Source organism: Argopecten irradians, chromosome 12 (genome assembly GCF_041381155.1).
Source record: "Argopecten irradians isolate NY chromosome 12, Ai_NY, whole genome shotgun sequence".
Classification (NCBI taxonomy): Eukaryota; Metazoa; Mollusca; class Bivalvia; order Pectinida; family Pectinidae; genus Argopecten; species Argopecten irradians.
The window spans coordinates 37,464,529-37,488,833 of NC_091145.1; the positions used below are offsets into that span (position 1 = coordinate 37,464,529).

A 24,305-nucleotide genomic window follows, 5' to 3' on the forward strand; every position below is an offset into this window, starting at 1 on the left:
TCTTAATTATCCCCATTTATTTTTCGCTTAAATGTAAATTTATCTCATCATTATTTAATTTAATAAATTACCTGGTATACATGAACATGCACATTCAACTATACATGTAGACACTTTGAAACTTGGAAAGCTATACCACTTCAGTAGAAATAAACAGAAATAATGCTTCAAATAGATACTTTTACAATCATCTCAAAACAGCATTTTTAAAATACTTTGAGAAATTTGAATTACATTATTGATTTTCAAAATTTAAAAGAAAAGAATCAAATTAAATACTCTCTAACAAGTAGATTTGTTTGAGATATCAAAATTTATTTAAAGTGTGAAAAGTAATTTTTTCACTTCACCTTATACAGATATTGTATCTTTGTTATATTTTGTTAATATATCTTTACTTCATTTTAAAATCTGTCCTCAAAGCAGTATGTCCAAAGGAATATTTTTAGTCCATCAAAACATGACAGACTATATCTGATAACAACCAATAAAAATGTTATAGTCATTGTCTTTATAACTGATGGAAAATGGCCACATATTTAGATCCAGAAACATAATGGCTGTGGCCCAAAAACCCGAGAGCCATAGTCCCGTTAACCAATAGCTGTAGCCATGACTTCGGACACATCTGGGTCTGTTGACCGCACGGTCAGCTGCATGGTGACGCCAGCATCTGACAGCGCGAGTTTGGCCCTCACTAGGGCGTCGTGTCCTCCTCTGTACACCCCAGCTAGGTATAATGTGTGAGATGACTTTCCTTCAGGTACTTTGTCTGATCGCTCACAGGGCTGCATACCCATAAACTTGATGATGTTCTGGACAGCCTCTGTAATAACAATACAAAGTCAAATGAAATGTGTATCATACCTCCACCGAACATCAAACCACTTCCGTGTTTTTTTACTTGTTCTACATTAATACCCTTTTTAAGCAAAGAAAATGCAAGGATCCCATATTTTTGCTGCATTTCCTTTAAAACTTATCTGAAAAGGACCCCATTAAGGGAGCAACCAGCACAAACACTGTAATTGATACTTGAGGTATGAACATGATTAATGTTTAGTCCAAGTTTACCTTGTTGATATTGCCAACCTTTCTGTGAAGGTGACCGTTTTCTTACCTTCGAGGGTCTTCATGGTAGACAGGGCATAGGTGTCCTCGAGCTCATTCTCTGGTCCTACCTCCTCCCAAGATGCACCAAAGTTGGGCTTCATCACTCGCTGGACATGGTCAGCCACCGAAACTTCAACATCCTCGAGCTGTTCAAGGACAAAAAGTTATAAATCACATGGTCAGCCACCAAAACTTCAACATCCTCGAGCTGTACAAGGACAAAAAGTTATAAATCACATGGTCAGCCACCGAAACTTCAACATCCTCGAGCTGTACAAGGACAAAAAGTTATAACCACATGGTCAGCCACAGAAACTTCAACATCCTCGAGCTGTACAAGGACAAAAAGTTATAAACCATATGCTTAACTATTACAAGTTCCAAACAAAAGAAAAACACTCTGAAAAGTTTTGTATAATAATGAATATACTGAAATAATACAAGTTTATAATTTTGAAACACCGAAAATGAATAGTTCTTAACAATACTTTGAGATAGTTTATAATGTTACCAGTACAATATAATGGTATCAGGTTGACACAAGCCACTTACCACATATTCGTCCTCATATCCTTCATCATCAGGTTCTCCCGTATTAGGATCACAGTCTTTTACTATAAACTTTAGGGTACAGCTAAATGTTCCTGTTACTGAAATAGGCAATACAAAATAATCATTATATGATGAGTAAACACTTCGTGGCCTAGTTTAATGTCAGAGTTGACGAAAAAGGCAATAGGAAATAACCATAACATGATGAGGGATTCCAAGGTACAGCTAAATGCTTATACAGACTAATGCAAAGAAAAAGCCAACTATTCATGTTACTTTTCATTATATTAACTATATATGTTACTTTTTTATTATAATTAACTATTCATGTTACTTTTTTATCATAGTTAACTATTCATGTTACTTTTTAGAAATAGCCAACTATTCATGTTACTTTTCATTATATTAACTATATATGTTACTTTTTTATTATAATTAACTATTCATGTTACTTTTTTATCATAGTTAACTATTCATGTTACTTTTTATTATAATTGACTATAAAGAAAGAAATGATATGCTTGAAATGACATCAATTTATTACCTGACTTCCATAATTCGACAGTAGTAACTGTTAATATCGTGTAAACTGTTTTAAAATAATAGATAAAACCATTGCTATAGTTACCTAGAGTTGGATCGTCTGGTAGGTGGACCAGAGTATACGTCGTGCCAGGTTTATTATAGGGTAAGCTAACACAAGGTACAAACTTCAACACCTCAAACCCGTCCGCTGGCTCCATTTGTACCGTGACGTTCTCTAGAATCTGGTCATTCAGAGTGTTGCTACAGTCAAACTGAAATGGAAGAAGAGATGTTGCTTATAAAACTCTTGAAATTTATTTTACCAATAACTTTTGTCTAAACCAGATGTCACCAGGACCAACACTTTAGCCAGTATAGATAGGTACTACAATATACAGTTTTTAAATAATATACTGTATACATGGTAAATTTATAAGTGTGGATATGAATTGGAGCAATTCCGCGGTTCAATACAAGAAATACCCAGTAATCCTTTAACAATATTTAGCACTATTAACACGAATAAGCACTTTAGAAGACTTAAATAAAAACTACAGCTAAAATAAGTATATTTACAGTAATAAAAAGGAATATGCCGTATAATTAAGTTGGGATTTGGATTAGACAAGGACTGGTTTGACAAGTAAACTGTATTACAAATATGTATAATCATTAGGCCATACAAAGTTTTTTTGGTGTTTCCAGTAACCTGACTGATCCTATAAAATCAGTGCCTACTCAAAAACAAATAACAACCTAAATTTTGTTTGGTTTTGCACGAAATCAGGAATTTTGGTACAAATTCTTTAAATTTAAGACACCAATAATCTCCTGGGAATCAACTCCATGGTTTATATAAGATTGAATAAAGTCTATTTCAGTTTTTCACTGCAAGAAACTGGAATGAAGAAGAAAATATTTAAATAATAATAAAAAACAATCCCTACCTACTGACCCTTCATTTTTAAAGGATGTTACCAGAAACAAGAATAGTTTTTTATTTGGCCTTAGGTATAAGCAAATGTTTGCAGTTTTGAGCACAATCTTTTATTGTCTTTAATATTTAATATACTTTCGTCCTCACCTGAAACACCATGTAGTGACTAAAAGTGTGTTTGACACACTGTACGACGTATTCTGTCTCTGACTCTGTGAGCTGTACAGGAAGTGACGAGGACTTGAACAGGTTACCCAGGTTGGCAAACTCGGGGATAGCTGCCAACTGTTCTGCGTAGATATCCTGTCGAGAGGCAGCCACCTTCTCCGCCTTCGGTGCTCCAGATTCTCCTGGTTCCCTAACTGTATATATAAAATGTTCATGAAAAAGACTTATTACATTTCTCCTCAGAAATATCCTTTGTAAATGTAAGAAATATAGAAATTTGTGTATTAAAATGAGAGACAACCCGTTTATCAAAAATCTTGGTTGTGAAGTAAAAGTCACAAAATTATCTGAATAATGTGTACATGATAAGGTTATTAACACTGTTATTTATCATTTTTTTATCTGAAATGTCTGTGCTTACCTGGTTTAGTGTCTGTGAGTGGTGCAGTCTCCAGGGGTACTGATTTAACATCAAACGGAGTCTCAGACGGCTCCATTGTGTAGTGGTGCAGAGCTCGCTCTAGTCCTACCACTGACACCTGTAAACCTGTAATACACACTTTCGTATTAATACCTAGATATCACATAAGTTTAGATAAAAAGTCTTCATTTTTACAAATTCATCATCAGCAAATGTAATTTGTACTTGTATTTTGCTATTTGAAATTAATTCGTTAGTATGTACTCTGACTTCAATTTAGAGGATAAGAAAGAATCAAAAGATCCCAGAGGGATCTTGGTGCCCACTAAAGAATGATCTATGCCTGACAATGGAACTTTTCAAACTTTTTCAAACATACTACATCTGTTTTTAAGACAGATCGCTTCATTACTTTCTAAGAAACAGCGGTGAAATCCAAGATGGCTGCCAGTTGGCCGATCAGTCCCAAAGGTCTATGCACAACTAGGGCCCAAGGGGAACCTACACATGAAATTTGAGAGATATCCCTACTTCAATTTCTGACAAATAGCGATAACTATCAAAATCCAAGATGGCGGTCGGTCGGCAATCTTGTTGACCAATCAGTAACCAAATGCAATATGCAAAACTAGGGCCCTAGGGGAACCTACATATGAAATTTGAGACAGATCCCTTAAGTACTTTCTGAGAAATAGCAATAACAAACTCTCACTATCAAAATCAAAGATGGCTGCCAGGTGACCATCTTGTTGACCAATAAGTCCCAAAATGCAAAATGCACAACTAGGGCCCCCGGGGAACATACATGTGAAATTTGAGAATGATCCCTTCAGTTGTTTCTGAGAAATAACGATAACAATCTTTAACTATCAAAATCCAAGATGGCCACTAGTCAGCCATTTTGTTGACCGATTGGTCCCAAAATGAAATATGCACAACTAGGGTCCTAGGGGAACCTACATATGAAATTTGAGAGAAATCCCTTCAGTACTTTCTGCGAAATAGCGGTAACAAACTTTAACTATCAAGATCCAAGATGGCCGCCTGTCGGCCATTTTGTTGACCTATCGCTCACAAAATGCAATATGCACAACTAAGGCCCTAGGGGGAACCTACATATGAAATTTCAAAAAGATCCCTTGATGATGGTGGGCTAATAAAAACAGGCATCTCAAGATATTCAAACAAAGAGTATAGTATCAAGTATACATACCATTGAGGATATAGGTAGATTTGAGTGATTTCTGTTGTTGTTTGAGGGTTTGTACATAGAATGTGGCTCTGTCTCTTACTTCATCATCCGTGTCCAACAAACACCTGTACAATACAATTAACATGTATCAAGATAAATCAAGTGTTAAAATAATATGATTTTGCTTTCGAATATTTAAAGTATCAGGAAAATGTTGGAATATTGAATATCATTTTTTCCCAGTGAAAATAAACATTTCAAAGTGCCTTAAATGTCTACGTGGGATGTTCTGATAATATCAGAGAACATCTATTAATAGAAGCGTTTTAAATAAAAAATCTTTCTGTGCCATTCAAGGTCACATGAATCAAAAAGGCCAAAATGTTTAGATGACTTATCAATCACTGCCTATATACATGATATACAGTGGTATGACATTACCTCTCGAGAAGTACAATACAGCTAGGCAGGAGTTCCTCACAGTGGGCACCAAACTTAGCCAGGGCCGTCACAGTGGCTGTAAACAACACACATGGTCAGAATAGAATTCTAATTAAAACTTCCATAATCGAATAATGCAACAGGGTCCTACTTTGTAAATTTTTATTTAAATACTTAAGATACAAACAATTTTTGACAATTTTGCAGGACCTTCTGATATCAATTTAGTTACTCTAGTTTTTTTTTAAATTTATAAAGTTATGTATTATGAGAACTGTCTTAAATACAGTTATCAAAACTATCAAAAAAGGAACAATACTATCAAAAACGGAACAATGGAATGATACATTCTTGGAAAATTAATGAAATCTTCATCCTCTGAATCAAGATAGTAACAAATGTAATAGTCCAAGACTTACCTGCACGGACAGCAGCATTTTCCAGGATGACCCTGTTGTAGATGAAGCGGATGTACTTCGAGGGGGTGGGGGTACGTGGCCCCTCTCTCCCCAGCAGATGTAGGATCTTTGTAGCCAGAACGGTGTGCTCACAGTCCTCAATAAACTCACAAAGATGAGCAAGACCTGACAACAAAAATACATGTGTCGTAGGTTGTTGTTAGAAGCTTAGATACATACAACATTGTGATCTAAAGCTGTACTACAGAGTAACTTGTCTACACTGAATGTCACTGTTGCAGTATATTTGGCTTGTACTGCCAGGTTTCTAGATTATACAGGTTTTCATTACTATAAGTTAAAAAGGAAAATTTCATGTAATTACATTGGAGTAACAAGAGCTGTTGGAGAACACCAAAGCTTGCCTATTCAGAAGAAGTTGATGTTCAAGTATTTACTATTTAAACATGGAAATATGACAAATTAACAGACTCAAAAAAAAACCCTAAAGGGCCCCAAATTGGTTGTATTATCACGTTCAGCATCCATACACATTAAGAAAATAAAATCACAAACTTTTATGATGACTTAAGCTTAAACAATAGCCAAAATAGAAACTTGCTCAAAAACTTTAACATGGAAATATGACAAATTAACAGACTAAAAAAAACACCCTAAAGGGCCCCAAATTGGTTGTATTATCACGTTCAGCATCCATACACATTAGGAAAATAAAATCATAAACATTTATGATGACTTAAGCTTAAACAATTGACGAAACAGAAACTTGCTCAAAAACTTTAACGTGAATGGTGGGGTGACAACATTAGCTCCCCCTACTCTTCGAATAGGCGAGCTAAAAAGGAATCTGGATAAGACACCGGCAAGTTTGACACATTACACTGTATCAATTTTCAGTTCATTACTAAAACAAACAGTCAGCGCTCTAACAGGAAAAAATTATAACGTGACTTCTGTAATGTATTCTCTATGGATAATTTTAAGTTGTAATAAGGAATTTTCTTAAAGATGCTCCACCGTCGACAGAGCATAAATGATATTCTTCATTTGAACAATAATTGGTGTTTAATCGTGTATATATATGCCTAATTAAAACAAAAAATAATATAAGATAATTTATTTCGCCTTTGGTGCATGCGCAATCATTACTTCATTCCATATAGGATATAGTGTCACGGAATTTTTTCGGGATGCAATTAATTATTTTTCATATTTTGAACTTGAATTAAAATTAAAAGCTCAAACTTTTTAACGGTAGTAAGGGCGTAAAGTAAGTAACTTTTGTAACTGAAGAAAAATACTTAATCATCTGCTCCTGTTTTTGATTGTGAAAAAATACCATTTGTCAGCGGTGGAGCATCTTTAAAGGAATATGCGTGAAACTGGGGCCAGCTTCAAATGGTTTGTGTCCTTGTAATCTTTTTCACATGAACATAATCATTAATTATATCTTGTTTATACCCAATCAAGAACAAACAATAAAACACCACTCACCTGCTTCCTTAGCCTCTGGGTTGTCCTCAATGATGGTAATGATGCTTTCTACAATGGCTTTCTTGTACTCAAAACCGCCCTGATAACATATCAGTAAAGAAGTCATAAACCTGTCTAATCTATGAGGGAGTAACTTTTTGTTTGGTCAGATTAGACATGGTGTTGTGAAAGTAGGGTATTGTTATTCAAGGGAAGCGTCAGATTTGACAGAATGTCGGAAAAGTAAAATGTTAAATTAGACAGGTTTCACTGTAATTAAAACCACTGGAAACAGTGGTTAATTAAACTGATAAGGTTACCCCAATTCTTTGTTTGTATATTGAAATTGGAATAAAATCCAAAGGATGAAAAAAAATGATAGTCAAATGGAAATTATACCTCATCCCTCAGCACAGATGACAGGAAATTCATCAAAACTGGATGCTTTCGGGGGAACTTCTGGCATAAGGACCTATTAATAAAATAATCATGTAAATATATTGAAAACTTAATGAAATCCATACACATTATATGTCAGTAGTATATTTTATTAAAAACCGAAGAATCATATAAATTACAACACATGACAGACTGACAACAATACTAAAACAGTAGTTTTAATATGTTTTAAGAACAACTCTTAAGTAAATAATTGGAACTTTGCCGGAATCACACAATCTTTATTTCCACTAATTAAATTGTAGAGAAGTCTAGACTTACTGTATGGCTTGAATGACAACAATTTTAAATTCGTCGGAGATTTCACTCATGAAGCTGGAGATCTGCTTCATCAGTCTATCAATGCTGCTTTCACTTCCAGTCTGCAGAGAGAGGAACAGAATTGTGATGGTAAGTGTAGCTATACTACTGATGGAGTCTGAGATATCATAGTTAGATATTTTACCATTAGAAGTGTTGTGATGGCCAGTGTAGCTATACTACGGTTGGAGTCTGAGATATGATAGTTAGATATTTACCATTAGCCCTTTGAGTGCCACAATACTTACCATCATACCATATGGATAATCTACATTAAATTTGACTCTTTTGACTACTTTGAAAACTTTTGTTCTATTGATTATAACTTTGCCATTTGTTGATGGATTTTGATGAAATTTTGAATGGTATCATCTGATCTTTACTCTTCAGAAATTTCATAATTACCATGATATTACTCTTACTTAACATATACTTGTTGGAAAAGATAATTTCAGTTCCCACGAATAACAGTTTAGCGAAAGTGAAAAGAAGCGTGTATTCACGCAATAAAACATCTTCAAAAAAATCCATGCTCGTCTAAAAAAAAGCAGTCCCGCACAAGAATACTAATATAAAACCACAGGAAAATTTGTTCAAATTTTCAAAATTACCCTAAATATCACACCCCCAAATGCAAAAATTAATGCTTCAAAATTATCTTTTCAAAGATAGAGAAACACTCAAAAATGATGGGGGTGGGCCCATTTAATATTTATGGCAAAGTTTGACAAAAATGTTTTATTATTAAAGCCAATAGTCCACCCTCTATCAGAAGGTTCAGTCTCGAGCCATCAACATTAATTTTTGGGCCAATCAGAGGCGAGACTATTTAATGTTAAACTAGCGTATAGATTTCCCATCGGCCGACAACATGCTAGGCATTAAAGTGTATCTAAAATTCTGTTCATACAAATATGACTTTACTTATACTTGTTGGAAAGATAATTCAGTCACGAATACAGTTACGAAGTGAAAAAAGCGTGTTCACCAATAAAACTTCTTCCAAAATCCATGCTCGGTCTAAAATAAAGCAGTCCCGCACAGAATACTAAGTGAAAACACAGGAAATTGTCAAATTTTCAAAATTACCCTAAATATCCCCCAAATGCAAAAATTAATGCTCAAATATTATTTTCAAAGAGTAGAAAACATGCATTTAATATTTATGGCTTAGTTGACAAAAATGGTTTATTTTAAGCCAATAGTCCACCCTCTAACATGAAGTTCAGTCTCGAGCCATCAACATTAATTTTTGGCCAATCAGAGGCGAGATTCTATTTATAGGTGTCTTAACCTATAGGTAAGACTAGCGTATAGATTTCCCATAGGCAGCATTAATTAAGTGTATCTAAAATTCTGTTCATACAAATAATGACTTACTTATACTTGTTGGAAAGATAATTCAGTCACGAATACAGTTACGAAGTGAAAAAAGCGTGTTCACCATAAAACTTCTTCCAAAATCCATGCTCGTCTAAAATAAAGCAGTCCCGCACAGAATACTAAGTGAAAACACAGGAAATTGTCAAATTTTCAAAATTACCCCTAAATATCCCCCAAATGCAAAAATTAATGCTCAAATATTATTTTCAAAGAGTAGAAAACATGCATTTAATATTTATGGCATTAGTTGACAAAAAATGTTTTATTTTTAAGCCAATAGTCCACCCTCTAACATGAAGTTCAGTCTCGAGCCATCAACATTAATTTTTGGCCAATCAGAGGCGAGATTCTATTTATAGTGTGAAGTGTTGTGAATGGCCAGTGTAGCTATACTACGATTGGAGTCTGTGATATGATAGTTAGATATTTTACCTTTTAGAAGTGTTGTAATGGCCAGTGTAGCTATACTACGGTTGGAGTCTGTGATATGATTAGTTAGACATTTTACCTTTAGAAGTGTTGTAATGGCCAGTGTGTTGTAGCTATATACCTTTACGTGTGGAGTCTGTGATATGATAGTTAGACATTTTACCTTTAGAAGTGTTGTAATGGCCAGTGTAGCTATACTACGTTTGGAGTCTGAGATATGATAGTTAGATATTTTACCTTTAGAAGTGTTGTAATACCAGTGTAGCTATAAGTACGGTTGGAGTCTGTATATGGCCAGTTAGACATTTTACCTTTAGAAGTGTTGTGATGGCCAGTGTGTCTGTGATATGATAGTTAGATATTTTACCTTTAGAAGTGTTGTAATGGCCAGTGTAGCTATACTACATGGTTGGAGTCTGTGATATGATAGTTAGATATTTTTATCTTTAGAAGTGTTGTGATGGCCAGTGTAGCTATACTACAAGTTGGAGTCTGTGATATGATAGTTAGACATTTTACCTTTAGAAGTGTTGTAATGGCCAGTGTAGCTATACTACGGTTGGAGTCTGTGATATGATAGTTTAGATATTTTACCTTTAGAAGTGTTGTGTTGGCCAGTGTAGCTATACTACGGTTGGAGTCTGAGATATGATAGTTAGATATTTTACCTTTAGAAGTGTTGTGATGGCCAGTGTAGCTATACTACAGTTGGAGTCTGTGATATGATAGTTAGATATTTTACCTTTAGAAGTGTTGTGATGGCCAGTGTAGCTATACTACGGTTGGAGTCTGTGATATGATAGTTAGATATTTTACCTTTAGAAGTGTTGTGATGGCCAATGTAGCTATACTACGGTTGGAGTCTGTGATGTGATAGTTAGATATTTTACCTTTAGAAGTGTTGTAATGGCCAGTGTAGCTATACTACGGTTGGAGTCTGTGATATGATAGTTAGACATTTTACCTTTAGAAGTGTTGTGATGGCCAGTGTAGCTATACTACGGTTGGAGTCTGTGATATGATAGTTAGATATTTTACCTTTAGAAGTGTTGTGATGGCCAATGTAGCTATACTACGGTTGGAGTCTGTGATATGATAGTTAGATATTTTACCTTTAGAAGTGTTGTGATGGCCAGTGTAGCTATACTACGGTTGGAGTCTGTGATATGATAGTTAGACATTTTACCTTTAGAAGTTTGAATGGCATGTAGCTATACTACGTGTTGGAGTCTGTGAATATGATAGTTTAGATATCATTTTACCTTTTAGAAGTGTTGTAATGGCCAGTGTAGCTATACTACGGTTGGAGTCTGTGATATGATAGTTAGATATTTTACCTTTAGAAGTGTTGTAATGGCCAGTGTAGCTATACTACGGTTGGAGTCTGTGATATGATAGTTAGATATTTTACCTTTAGAAGTGTTGTGATGGCCAGTGTAGCTATACTACGGTTGGAGTCTGTGATATGATAGTTAGATATTTTACCTTTAGAAGTGTTGTGATGGCCAGTGTAGCTATACTACGGTTGGAGTCTGTGATATGATAGTTAGATATTTTACCTTTAGAAGTGTTGTAATGGCCAGTGTAGCTATACTACGGTTGGAGTCTGTGATATGATAGTTAGATATTTTACCTTTAGAAGTGTTGTGATGGCCAGTGTAGCTATACTACGGTTGGAGTCTGTGATATGATAGTTAGATATTTTACCTTTAGAAGTGTTGTGATGGCCAGTGTAGCTATACTACGGTTGGAGTCTGTGATATGATAGTTAGATATTTTACCTTTAGAAGTGTTGTGATGGCCAGTGTAGCTATACTACGGTTGGAGTCTGTGATATGATAGTTAGATATTTTACCTTTAGAAGTGTTGTAATGGCCAGTGTAGCTATACTACGGTTGGAGTCTGTGATATGATAGTTAGATATTTTACCTTTAGAAGTGTTGTGATGGCCAGTGTAGCTATACTACGGTTGGAGTCTGTGATATGATAGTTAGATATTTTACCTTTAGAAGTGTTGTAATGGCCAGTGTAGCTATACTACGGTTGGAGTCTGTGATATGATAGTTAGATATTTTACCTTTAGAAGTGTTGTAATGGCCAGTGTAGCTATACTACGGTTGGAGTCTGTGATATGATAGTTAGATATTTTACCTTTAGAAGTGTTGTAATGGCCAGTGTAGCTATACTACGGTTGGAGTCTGTGATATGATAGTTAGATATTTTACCTTTAGAAGTGTTGTGATGGCCAGTGTAGCTATACTACGGTTGGAGTCTGTGATATGATAGTTAGATATTTTACCTTTAGAAGTGTTGTAATGGCCAGTGTAGCTATACTACGGTTGGAGTCTGTGATATGATAGTTAGATATTTTACCTTTAGAAGTGTTGTGATGGCCAGTGTAGCTATACTACGGTTGGAGTCTGTGATATGATAGTTAGATATTTTACCTTTAGAAGTGTTGTAATGGCCAGTGTAGCTATACTATGGTTGGAGTCTGAGATATGATAGTTAGATATTTTACCTTTAGAAGTGTTGTGATGGCCAGTTGTAGCTATACTACGAGGTTGGAGTCTGTGATATGATAGTTAGATATTTTACCTTTAGAAGTGTTGTGATGGCCGGTGGTGATAGTGTAGCTATTTTACTATGGTTGGAGTCGTGAGATATGATAGTTAGATATTTTACCTTTAGAAGTGTTGTGATGGCCAGTGTAGCTATACTACGGTTGGAGTCTGTGATATGATAGTTAGATATTTTACCTTTAGAAGTGTTGTGATGGCCAATGTAGCTATACTACGGTTGGAGTCTGTGATATGATAGTTAGATATTTTACCTTTAGAAGTGTTGTAATGGCCAGTGTAGCTATACTACGGTTGGAGTCTGTGATATGATAGTTAGATATTTTACCTTTAGAAGTGTTGTGATGGCCAGTGTAGCTATACTACGGTTGGAGTCTGTGATATGATAGTTAGATATTTTACCTTTAGAAGTGTTGTGATGGCCAGTGTAGCTATACTACGGTTGGAGTCTGAGATATGATAGTTAGATATTTTACCATTAGAAGTGTTGTAATGGCCAGTGTAGCTATACTACGGTTGGAGTCTGTGATATGATAGTTAGATATTTTACCTTTAGAAGTGTTGTAATGGCCAGTGTAGCTATATACTACGGTTGGAGTCTGTGATATGATAGTTAGATATTTTACCTTTAGAAGTGTTGTGATGGCCAGTGTAGCTATACTATGTTGGAGTCTGAGATATGATAGTTAGACATTTTATACCTTTAGAAGTGTTGTGATGGCCAGTGTAGCTATACTACGGTTGGAGTCTGTGATATGATAGTTAGATATTTTATCTTTAGAAGTGTTGTGATGGCCAGTGTAGCTATACTACGGTTGGAGTCTGAGATATGATAGTTAGATATTTTACCTTTAGAAGTGTTGTGATGGCCAGTGTAGCTATACTACGGTTGGAGTCTGTGATATGATAGTTAGATATTTTACCTTTAGAAGTGTTGTGATGGTCAGTGTAGCTATACTACGGTTGGAGTCTGTGATATGATAGTTAGATATTTTATCTTTAGAAGTGTTGTGATGGCCAGTGTAGCTATACTACGGTTGGAGTCTGTGATATGATAGTTAGATATTTTACCTTTAGAAGTGTTTGTGATGGCCAGTGTAAGCTATATACTTCGGTTGGAGTCTGTGATATGATAGTTAGATATTTTATCTTTAGAAGTGTTGTGATGGCCAGTGTAGCTATACTACGGTTGGAGTCTGTGATATGATAGTTAGATATTTTATCTTTAGAAGTGTTGTGATGGCCAGTGTAGCTATACTACGGTAGGGAGTCTGTGATATGATAGTTAGATATTTTACCTTTAGAAGTGTTGTGATGGCCAGTGTAGCTATACTACGGTTGGAGTCTGTGATATGATAGTTAGATATTTTACCTTTAGAAGTGTTGTGCCATGGCCAGTGTAGCTATACTACGGTTGGAGTCTGTGATATGATAGTTAGATATTTTACCTTTAGAAGTGTTGTGATGGCCAGTGTAGCTATACTACGGTTGGAGTCTGAGATATGATAGTTAGATATTTTACCTTTAGAAGTGTTGTGATGGCCAGTGTAGTCTATACTACGGTTGGAGAGTCTGTGATATGATAGTTAGCATTTTACCTTTAGAAGTGTTGTAATTGAGTGTAGCTATACTACGTTGGAGTCTGTGATATGATAGTTAGATATTTTTACCTTTAGAAGTGTTGTGATGGCCAGTGTAGCTATACTACGGTTGGAGTCTGTGATATGATAGTTAGATATTTTACCTTTAGAAGTGTTGTAATGGCCAGTGTAGCTATACTACGGTTGGAGTCTGTGATATGATAGTTAGATATTTTACCTTTAGAAGTGTTGTGATGGCCAGTGTAGCTATACTACGGTTGGAGTCTGAGATATGATAGTTAGATATTTTACCTTTAGAAGTGTTGTGATGGCCAGTGTAGCTATACTACGGTTGGAGTCTGTGATATGATAGTTAGATATTTTACCATTAGAAGTGTTGTAATGGCCAGTAGCTATACTAACTCGGTTGGAGTCTGTGATATGATAGTTAGATATTTTACCTTTAGAAGTGTTGTAATGCCAGTGTAGCTATACTACGGTTGGAGTCTGTGATATGATAGTTAGATATTTTACCTTTAGAAGTGTTGTGATGGCCAGTGTAGCTATACTACGGTTGGAGTCTGTGATATGATAGTTAGATATTTTACCTTTAGAAGTGTTGTGATGGCCAGTGTAGCTATACTACGGTTGGAGTCTGTGATATGATAGTTAGATATTTTACCTTTAGAAGTGTTGTGATGGCCAGTGTAGCTATACTACGGTTGGAGTCTGTGATATGATAGTTAGATATTTTACCTTTAGAAGTGTTGTGATGGCCAGTGTAGCTATACTACGGTTGGAGTCTGTGATATGATAGTTAGATATTTTATCTTTAGAAGTGTTTTTGGCCAGTGTAGCTATACTACGGTTGGAGTCTGTGATATGATAGTTAGATATTTTATCTTTAGAAGTGTTGTGATGGCCAGTGTAGCTATACTACGGTTGGAGTCTGTGATATGATAGTTAGATATTTTACCTTTAGAAGTGTTGTGATGGCCAGTGTAGCTATACTACGGTTGGAGTCTGTGATATGATAGTTAGATATTTTATCTTTAGAAGTGTTGTGATGGCCAGTGTAGCTATACTACGGTTGGAGTCTGTGATATGATAGTTAGATATTTTACCTTTAGAAGTGTTGTGATGGTCAGTGTAGCTATACTACGGTTGGAGTCTGTGATATGATAGTTAGATATTTTATCTTTAGAAGTGTTGTGATGGCCAGTGTAGCTATACTACGGTTGGAGTCTGTGATATGATAGTTAGATATTTTACCTTTAGAAGTGTTTGTTGTGATGGCCAGTGTAGCTATACTTGGTGGCAGAGTACTGTGATGTGATATGATAGTTAGATATTTTACCTTTAGAAGTGTTGTGATGGCCAGTGTAGCTATACTACGGTTGGAGTCTGTGATATGATAGTTAGATATTTTACTTTAGAAGTGTTGTGATGGCCAGTGTAGCTATACTACGGTTGGAGTCTGTGATATGATAGTTAGATATTTTACCTTTAGAAGTGTTGTGATGGCCAGTGTAGCTATACTACGGTTGGAGTCTGTGATATGATAGTTAGACATTTTACCTTTAGAAGTGTTGTAATGGCCAGTGTAGCTATACTACGGTAGTCTGTGATATGATAGTTAGACATTTTACCTTTAGAAGTGTTGTAATGGCCAGTGTAGCTATACTACTACTGGATTGAGTCTTGTGATATGTATAGTTAGACATTTTACCTTTAGAAGAGTGTTGTTAAATGGCCAGTGTAGCTACAACTACGGTTGGAGTACTGTGATGTGATATGATAGTTAGACATTTTACCTTAGAAGTGTTTTATGGCCAGTGTAGCTATACTACGTTGGAGTCTGTGATAGATAGTTAGACATTTTACCTTTAGAAGTGTTGTAATGGCCAGTGTAGCTATACTACGGTTGGAGTCTGTGATATGATAGTTAGACATTTTACCTTTAGAAGTGTTGTAATGGCCAGTGTAGCTATACTACGGTTGGAGTCTGTGATATGATAGTTAGACATTTTACCTTTAGAAGTGTTGTGATGCCAGTGTAGCTATACTACGGTTGGAGTCTGTGATATGATAGTTAGACATTTTACCTTTAGAAGTGTTGTGATGGCCAGTGTAGCTATACTACGGTTGGAGTCTGTGATATGATAGTTAGACATTTTACCTTTAGAAGTGTTGTGATGGCCAGTGTAGCTATACTACGGTTGGAGTCTGTGATATGATAGTTAGACATTTTACCTTTAGAAGTGTTGTAATGGCCAGTGTAGCTATACTACGGTTGGAGTCTGTGATATGATAGTTAGAATTTTACCTTTAAGTGTGTAATGGCCAGTGTACTATACAGGTTGGAGTCTGTGATATGATAGTTAGAATTTTACTTTAAAGTGTTGTGATGGCCAGTGTAGCTATACTACGGTTGGAGTCTGTGATATGATAGTTAGATATTTTACCTTTAGAAGTGTTGTGATGGCCAGTGTAGCTATACTACGGTTGGAGTCTGTGATATGATAGTTAGATATTTTACCTTTAGAAGTGTTGTGATGGCCAGTGTAGCTATACTACGGTTGGAGTCTGTGATATGATAGTTAGACATTTTACCTTTAGAAGTGTTGTGATGGCCAGTGTAGCTATACTACGGTTGGAGTCTGTGATCAGATTCTCTAACTCCAGGTTACATGCTGTCACTGCTGCTGGGTGTTTCATAGCAACCTGATAACAATATCAAATCATAAACATGATACCATGGCAACCTGATAACAACAATAGATTGTAAACAGGTTAGTGAACAAAATACTGAGATATAGTTACTTAATATACATTAAAACCTAAATACACACTATGTCTTGCTTTCATACTGATGAATATTGGAAATCTAGTAATCTAGTTCAATGGGACTATCTAAAAAAAATTTATTCTATTATTAATGCTTGTTTGAAGAAAGTAAAACATTTTCATTGCATTTATAATTTATATAAAGCAACTTAAGACAATCAACTTCCCACAATTAAGGATAAGGATAACAGTGACTACAGACCTTGTTGAGTGTCCTGATGGCAGCGAACCTCAGTGTGGGTTTAGCTGAGCTACAGAACAGTTGGAGAACTGGTACAGCGGAGGCCAGCTCCTTAGCTGATGTGTTCTTTAGGTTTACTATAGCGTGGGCAGCCTCGTAGATGACAATCTCACTCTTGTGTCGCAGGCAGTTCTCAATGAAGTCAAACATAGGACTGTCAGTTCTACAGGAGTTAACAATGGTCATATCAGAGCTGGTAACAGTTGTTATTTTATGGTGATTATTAAGTAATGCTAATTACATCAAATATTTCCTTGCTTGTTTATCTTACTAATTTATAAATCAGCAGAAATGTATATCAAACCATCTTCCTTTGTTTTACTTGTCATAAATAGTTTTGACAACTCATTGGTAATACGTATTAAAGTCATCCAGAACAAAATGAAGCAATTATGATAATGACTAATAAAGTTCTATTAATTACTATAATTCTTCGTTCAGAATTTCACACTTACCCTACCCCTTCCTCTTCCATGAGTTTACTTGCAATTCTGATCTGTAATACAATACAAGATATAAATGCTAAAATCTGAAACTAGAAATTTATTTTGTCAATGTTTTCGATGTTTTATACCATAATACAGAGATACAAGATTCTAAATAATTTCTGTACATTTTGACACGGAAACAAGATTGATTAAATTACCTTAAGATTATAACTTACCAGTAAACAATATGCGTAGGGTGACTTGAGTGAGTGTTTGGAGAACTTTGTGACCAGTTTAGTGACTGCCAGTCTGTCATATTTCCTGATGTGATACAAAAGTCCGAGGGCGTGGTACTGTCATCAGAAACACAGGTATTAATTACATGTCAATTGTCCTCTAAAGGTATATCTAAAGAGCAAATATCAGTCTACGACTTTAAGCACTAGTCTGATGCCCATGTCTAGTAATTTTATAGCCGGACAAGTGCAAATTGTAATGAACTAGTCCCATTGGACTAGTGACTCCCAACCCGACTAAAATCAGAAAATACTATATTTACAAGAGCAGTGGTCATTTGTATTTTTTCAACACGTTTTCAGTCCAGATGCATCATTTTGTGAGAAGATGCATTCACAAACACATTCAGATTGTAATTTGGGTCAGAAAATACTACATTTACAAGAGCAGTGGTCAATTGCATTTTTCAACACATTTTCAATCTGGATGCATCACTTACAAATGCCCAAAACACATTCAGACTATAATTGGGTCAAAAATCGTAACCTGATCATGACTGAAGTGTTGAAGTGAAATTCCTAAACGCCTGTACATTTAATTTGGACTAGTGATTAACAAGTCAGAATTGTAAAATTTTAAGGTTTACTAGTCCAAATGACTAGCAGAAAAAAAATTACGCCACAGACTAAAATATCATCAACTAATATGACATCATGAAAATTTGACCAGTAAGTTCATATAAAACTGAAGATGAAGATGATAAATATCAACTGGAAAACTGACTCACATCAAAAGACAGATATTTATCTAGTAAGGTGTTTACGAGGCTTACCTGAACCATAATGTTATCACTGGACACTGCTTCCTGTGCCTCGTTCACCCAGCGCTTCGTCACATCCTGACTCGACTTACTCAAATGCTATAAGGCAGAGAGTCACAAAAAAACCTTATAATTGCAAGGAAAACATAATTTTTTCCAGTTTCTGTATTTTACATTAAATTTGATGCATGTTGGTTACTACAAAACAAACAGCAGTAAAATTTGAAATCTAGTATCTTTATTTCTTCACCTTTTAAAAATCATTGATTTAATTCTTAGAGGATTTAAGTGAAATGTAACCAAAGTACCATGGCATTATTACATTTATCTCTATAAATCTATTTATTTTACTGTATTACAGAGATATATGTCCTTACAGGTAGGTATTGATTGTAACACCCTTATTATGCGAGTAAAAATTACCTGAAGTTTTTCTGATAAATGTATTACGGTAAACCTCCGGTTAATTCGAACCGCCGGATAGTTCGAACACACAATTTTTTCCAGAAAAACGGTAATTTTTTAGCTAGTGATAGTTCGAACACTGACTTTTTATAATCAATCCTATTTCGGATAGTTCGGACACGTCAAATTATGAACGTAAAAGTACCATTTTTGTCGGCAAACCGGCGCAATGGGGTCCCTCTATAATAAAAATGGCGATATATTTTGCATATTGCAACAGTTTTCATGTTTGGAATAAAGATTGTATAAATGAACATTATAATGACCATACGACAGATAAGAAATGAACATTTGAAGCCATAAATGAAAATTATTTATTCCGATATAATGTACACAAAGCAGCAAGGCCAAATGTTTAATCTTAGGCCCCGACAATGTAACTTATATTTAAATTCGCTGTACCTGATGGAAACACGTGGAAGAAATCGCCAATGTTTGTTAAGTCCAATCTAGATACAGATATCAGTTTAAGTCGACATTAAAATATGCATTCAATCTATCTTTAATCAGCCAATCAAGGTGTTAAATTACCTGTAAACACGTGCCTCACGCTGGCTTGGATAGGCCAGTTATGAGGTGTCACAGCGAGCATCAAAAGCCAGCCGCTGGGTCACAGCAAGTGAGTGTGATTACATATTCAGCTCCAGCCAAAACAATCCACGTGTTGGATAATTGAACAATAGATACGTAGCTTTTCATCAGGTTAAAACTAGTTAAGTAATTTTAGAAGGAGACAATATGCAATCGGGTTTTGGACATTCTGACAGTCACAGTACGCTTGTGACCTAATTTTACGAAATGAATGTAAACAAATATTTCCAACAGCAGTTTCGTAGATGCAACCGGATTTTCTTTAACTAAAACAGTAAATAAATAAATTTACCTTTGTTACGAAATATAACAAAGTTCTAACTAAATTTTCTGTGGTTTAAATAAAGTTTCTATCCCAGTTAACGGACGTCGATGTAAATTATAGGCCGCGATCGTGATCGGTGCTGTTTGGGGCCTTGTCCACATGCACATATGCATGCGGCTTCTGCTACGCAATTAATTATAAATTCACCAATTAAATGCTCATGTTGATGAGAAAATGGTTGTATATAATATCTTCAGGAAACTAAATACTTTCCCTATAGATTTTCTGCCTTACATTGCTTATGCCAGGTACATCGGTACAAAATTGGTTTTTACCGATTTCAACTCGGATAGTTCGAACTTACGATTTTTTCCTGAAGTTTAATTTCGGATAATTCGAACTGGTCCATCAATATTTATTTAATTTTGTTCGAACTAACCGAAGGTTTACCGTACCCTCACAAAAACATGAGGTAACAATCACTACTTATACACAAGGGCAGACAACTCTGTCATAAAAAATACAGAATAGGCCAAGGATAAGCTTCTAAACTGACCAGAGATGAGACAAGGGCAGCACTGGACACGGCGGTGACTTTGTCCACTATAGCTTGCTTCATGTAACGCTCAATACTTTGTAACATTGTAGTCTGAAAAGCAATAAAAGAAACATTTCAAGGAAAATTCAAAATGACAAACATCAGAACAAGTCCTTATCAGTTAATATTTATGATTATAATGCTTATTTTGGGAAACAAAGTTAAGTAGTCATTGAATTAATCACCAATTTATTTTAAACAATTTCAAATTCATTCATGTGTTACAATTCTTTACATGACATATTTTTTCTCAATGAAAATGTTAAAATGTGGTTTATATCTGTTTGTTATTGTAGGAAATTGACCTTACATCTGTGATAGAACACAGGGCTCGGATGGCTGGTCCTCTGAACTGGTCATCTCTTCCAGTCATGTCCTTCATCAAACTGTCAACATTAAATATTCATTATCTAACAAATTTTCTAAAGAAATTGATTGATTCCAAACAATGCTAAAAAATGACTCCCCAGAGATTTATTTTTTATTTTTCCACAAGCTTAATGAACCCCCATATGCAAAACAGCTGTAACAATCAAAATTCAATTGAAAATACACAATGTACTGAAAACAGCTTATTTCTCCATATTTATAAAATTATTCTGGTATCCTATTTTCTTCATCTCATTTACTGCTTAATTAACATCTTATTCAAATTAAAATACCTGCTAGTAACAATGATAACATCCTGGGCAATCTTGGACATTTCTTTGATTCCAAGGTACACTAGGCGTCGCAGGATTGGCTGTACAAGACAAAATAAAATTTGTTAGTGTTACAATCTCTAATAGTTCAGTGAAAATATATTTATATCATTTATCATTTTTTTCGTTACCTACAAAATTCAACGGAGATTACATATACAATGTATCTAAATATATATATTTTTTTCAAAATGCTAGTCTAGTTCCAAAGATACTTTTTAATTATCAACACTGCTAGTAACTTCAGTACTTTACACATGAAATAGTTTAAACAAGAATAACAGGTATACTGACTGAAGCAAAGACTAAATTAACATTGTTTTGGTTCAATTGGATTTACTTTATCAAAGGTGGATTTTAATGCAAATGTTGATGATGGCAATGCCATCATTACTGCAGGAAAAACAATAGGACAGCCAGCTTTTTATTAGTCTTGCCTTCCTCAAAAATTATAAGTTATCAAAGGACAGAGAAATAAAATTTGTATCTAAAAATCAACAACAAAGCTTACATCTTTAGCTTGGAAAAGTTTTGTCATGGCAAAAAAAGCCTCGGTGGCTTCTGTTGATCCGATCTGTTCTCCCTGGTTGATCAGGTATAGGACCTTGGTGAGAATGTGGGCACATTTCCTGGGATTTATGGGAGATTCATTGAAAGTTCTGGCCTGTAAAAAGTCATAGATTTTTTTTAGGATTCCAATCAATAATTGATTAAGGTCATCTCAAGATCCAATTACTATCAATTATGAAAAATTATTATGAATTAGAAGTGATAAGTTATGGTTATAGTTTTAATATGAACTGCAATGAATTTAATGTAAAATACATGACATTTGTAGTATTTATATAAGAAATTCCATCTGTAAAAACATATAAATGAACTGTGAGTCAACAACACTATAACTTCATCATACCATATTGTTGAATATTTCAAGAAAAGTTTATATAATTAATGAATTATAGACAGGGATATGTATTTATAATATAGGTAACAGTTTCCCATTTGAGTAACAATGCAATTTGAGTAATCATTTAGTTACTCGAATGAGGAATTCCGTGAAAGGAAAATACATAATGTTGTTTTAGAAATTGTTATCAAAAAAGGGCGTCATAAGTTTTGAAATGCCTTACAACTTATCTAAGACTCTATGTTTCTGTGCATGAACTAGCTAGACTATTAAATTCTATTTTCTTGCTTTGTTGTAAGATGACAATCTAGGTGTTGTCCATTGATTACAGTGCATATTCATCAGTATGAGTTTTACCTGTGCAGGGATTTCAATATCAGGCGGTACCCGGTACTTTTTGCCGGTTAAACCTGGTTGTTGTACCGTCTGATTAGATTTAAATTACATTAGATAGCATATAGATGTAGTATAGATCCCAAAACCCCGGATTTACTGGTCTGCCGCTCTTTCGAATGAGCTAAAGGGAAATGCCCCTTGACTGAAGCTGACCTTTTAATATCACTATGTACACCATACAATTAAAACCTGCTACACAGGGTTGTGCCCAACCTGATCAAGTACAATGTACTTATATATTTGTTGTTTGTAGGTTTATTGGTGTCATGATTTGATTCCAAATACCCATCTATATACAATATTTTAACTAATAAAATGTTATTTTTGTTGAAAAATACAACACGTTCCATATATCAATATTCATAAAAAGATATCTATGTTTTTATTGTAACATACCTCTTGCAAAACAGAGCTCTTTTCTATGTTATGGAATGGATTTCCACCACCTGCAAATAAAAGTACAATATTTGAAATATGTTTAGTTAAGTGTGTATGTTCAAATAAATATCATAGAATATCAAATTCGTAATGTTAATGTGAGCACAGGACCTCGTTACTAATGATGATATATATAAGATAGGTCACGTCTAATTACATATATAGACGTGACCTATCTTATATATATCATCATTAGTAACGAGGCCCTGTGATGTGAGGGAGGAGAGGAAATTTAAAGTTACTTATATTTTTCCATATGATGTACCTCTATGATATTTTGTGGTGTACTTCAGACAGTGAAAGGACTTTCAAAGTAATGAATGTATCCGTGAACTATTGGGTTCTTGTGTTAATAAGAGCGCAGCTCTCTGCGCGGCGAAGGCGCTAGAGCGAACTAACCATAACACGTGTGTGAGCATATAGATTCCAATACACTCCAGTACCCCTTGGACTTTGAAATTGTGTCCCGCGGGAAAGGTCTCGCGCCTCCATGTAGGCAGCCATGTTTTAATTCTCGTTATCAGCACGACGAGATTTGAAATTTCTGTACTAGACTAAATGTGTTATCAGTATACGCTTTAAAATTACTGTAAGTAGTTTTAATTTACACATGTACAAGAACAACGCAATAAATGTAGTTGTCCAATATGTACTGTGTATGTTCTCAAGCGCACGGCACTGTCAGCAATGACGTCACAAAACCTGACGCCAAAGATGACGGCACAGATTCGCGCGTATTTTTGATAGCATGGCATGTTGCCAAGTTTTCTCTGCATCTGATAAAAACAAGATTGAAGTACGTGTATATTGAACTATTCCATTTGGATTGTTTTGAATTCTTTCTAACTATCGATAGTATTTTTTTGTCAGTGAAATATTCCATTGTTAATCTCATAGAAAAATATAGACAATATAAAGTTATGATGTTATAATCTTTTACATGTAGCTGCGCTCTTCTGAGGCTTTGCCTTAAATTCATATTAAACCATTGCTTTACACGAATCTGAAATGTCGTCGCGATCGCCATTGAACACTGTTGAATCATGCTAGCTCTAGCCTCTAGGCATCGCAAGTTCATATTGGCGGCAATCGATACATTTTACTGATGTATTCTAATGTTTAAGTTATTTTCCTATTCTTACCATCTTCTTCCTCTTTCTTGTCTCGCCTTAACATATGCATTTTGGAGGTTTTTCTTTCACTAGCTCTTCTTAGTCGCCGGTGATGGCCGGAAGTAGGTACACGTTCACAATTTCCAATGCGCATGCGTAAAAAGTACAAACCGGAAATCCGATTCATGTTGTGATTTACATCCAAAGTATAAGTTCGAATCCCAATAGGGGAAGCAATTATTTTCCGCTCTATTTTTCTCCGTGTTTTTAATCATTATTTCGTCAATT

At 35.0% G+C, this 24,305-nt stretch overlaps 1 protein-coding gene across 2 annotated transcripts; it reads right to left on the reverse strand.

Annotated features, from left to right (window-relative positions):
* Positions 1–24,186, reverse strand: LOC138304890 (coatomer subunit gamma-2-like). 2 transcript variants are annotated; one of them, XM_069245253.1, is made up of 23 exons: positions 24,048–24,186; positions 22,864–22,913; positions 21,676–21,828; positions 21,126–21,205; positions 20,774–20,849; positions 20,422–20,514; positions 18,557–18,643; positions 17,724–17,840; positions 17,515–17,555; positions 17,021–17,222; positions 16,585–16,695; positions 7,962–8,062; positions 7,641–7,713; positions 7,263–7,341; positions 5,769–5,933; positions 5,350–5,425; positions 4,930–5,033; positions 3,717–3,842; positions 3,275–3,489; positions 2,294–2,462; positions 1,666–1,763; positions 1,121–1,259; positions 1–826 (listed from the first exon to the last, which is right to left on the reverse strand). In XM_069245253.1, exons 1-23 carry the CDS (start codon positions 24,169–24,171, stop codon positions 594–596), a joined length of 2,712 nt encoding a protein of 903 aa, XP_069101354.1. In that variant the 5' UTR covers positions 24,172–24,186; the 3' UTR covers positions 1–593. The 2 variants fall into 2 exon arrangements, with proteins under 2 accessions (XP_069101354.1, XP_069101356.1); XM_069245255.1 differs by lacking the exon at positions 1–826 and having other exon boundaries at positions 1,250–1,383.
* Positions 24,187–24,305: the final 119 nt, after the last annotated feature.

Excerpts from the sequence above, each read along its gene's own strand:
- LOC138304890 (XM_069245253.1), bottom strand. The coding sequence starts at position 24,171 with ATGCGCATTGGAAATTGTGAACGTGTACCTACTTCCGGCCATCACCGG. Across the intron at positions 5,934-7,262 it reads CCCAGAGGCTAAGGAAGCAG|GTCTTGCTCATCTTTGTGAG; the intron begins GTGAGTGGTGTT and ends TTTTGTTGTCAG. Across the intron at positions 827-1,120 it reads TACCATGAAGACCCTCGAAG|AGGCTGTCCAGAACATCATC; the intron begins GTAAGAAAACGG and ends TTGTTATTACAG.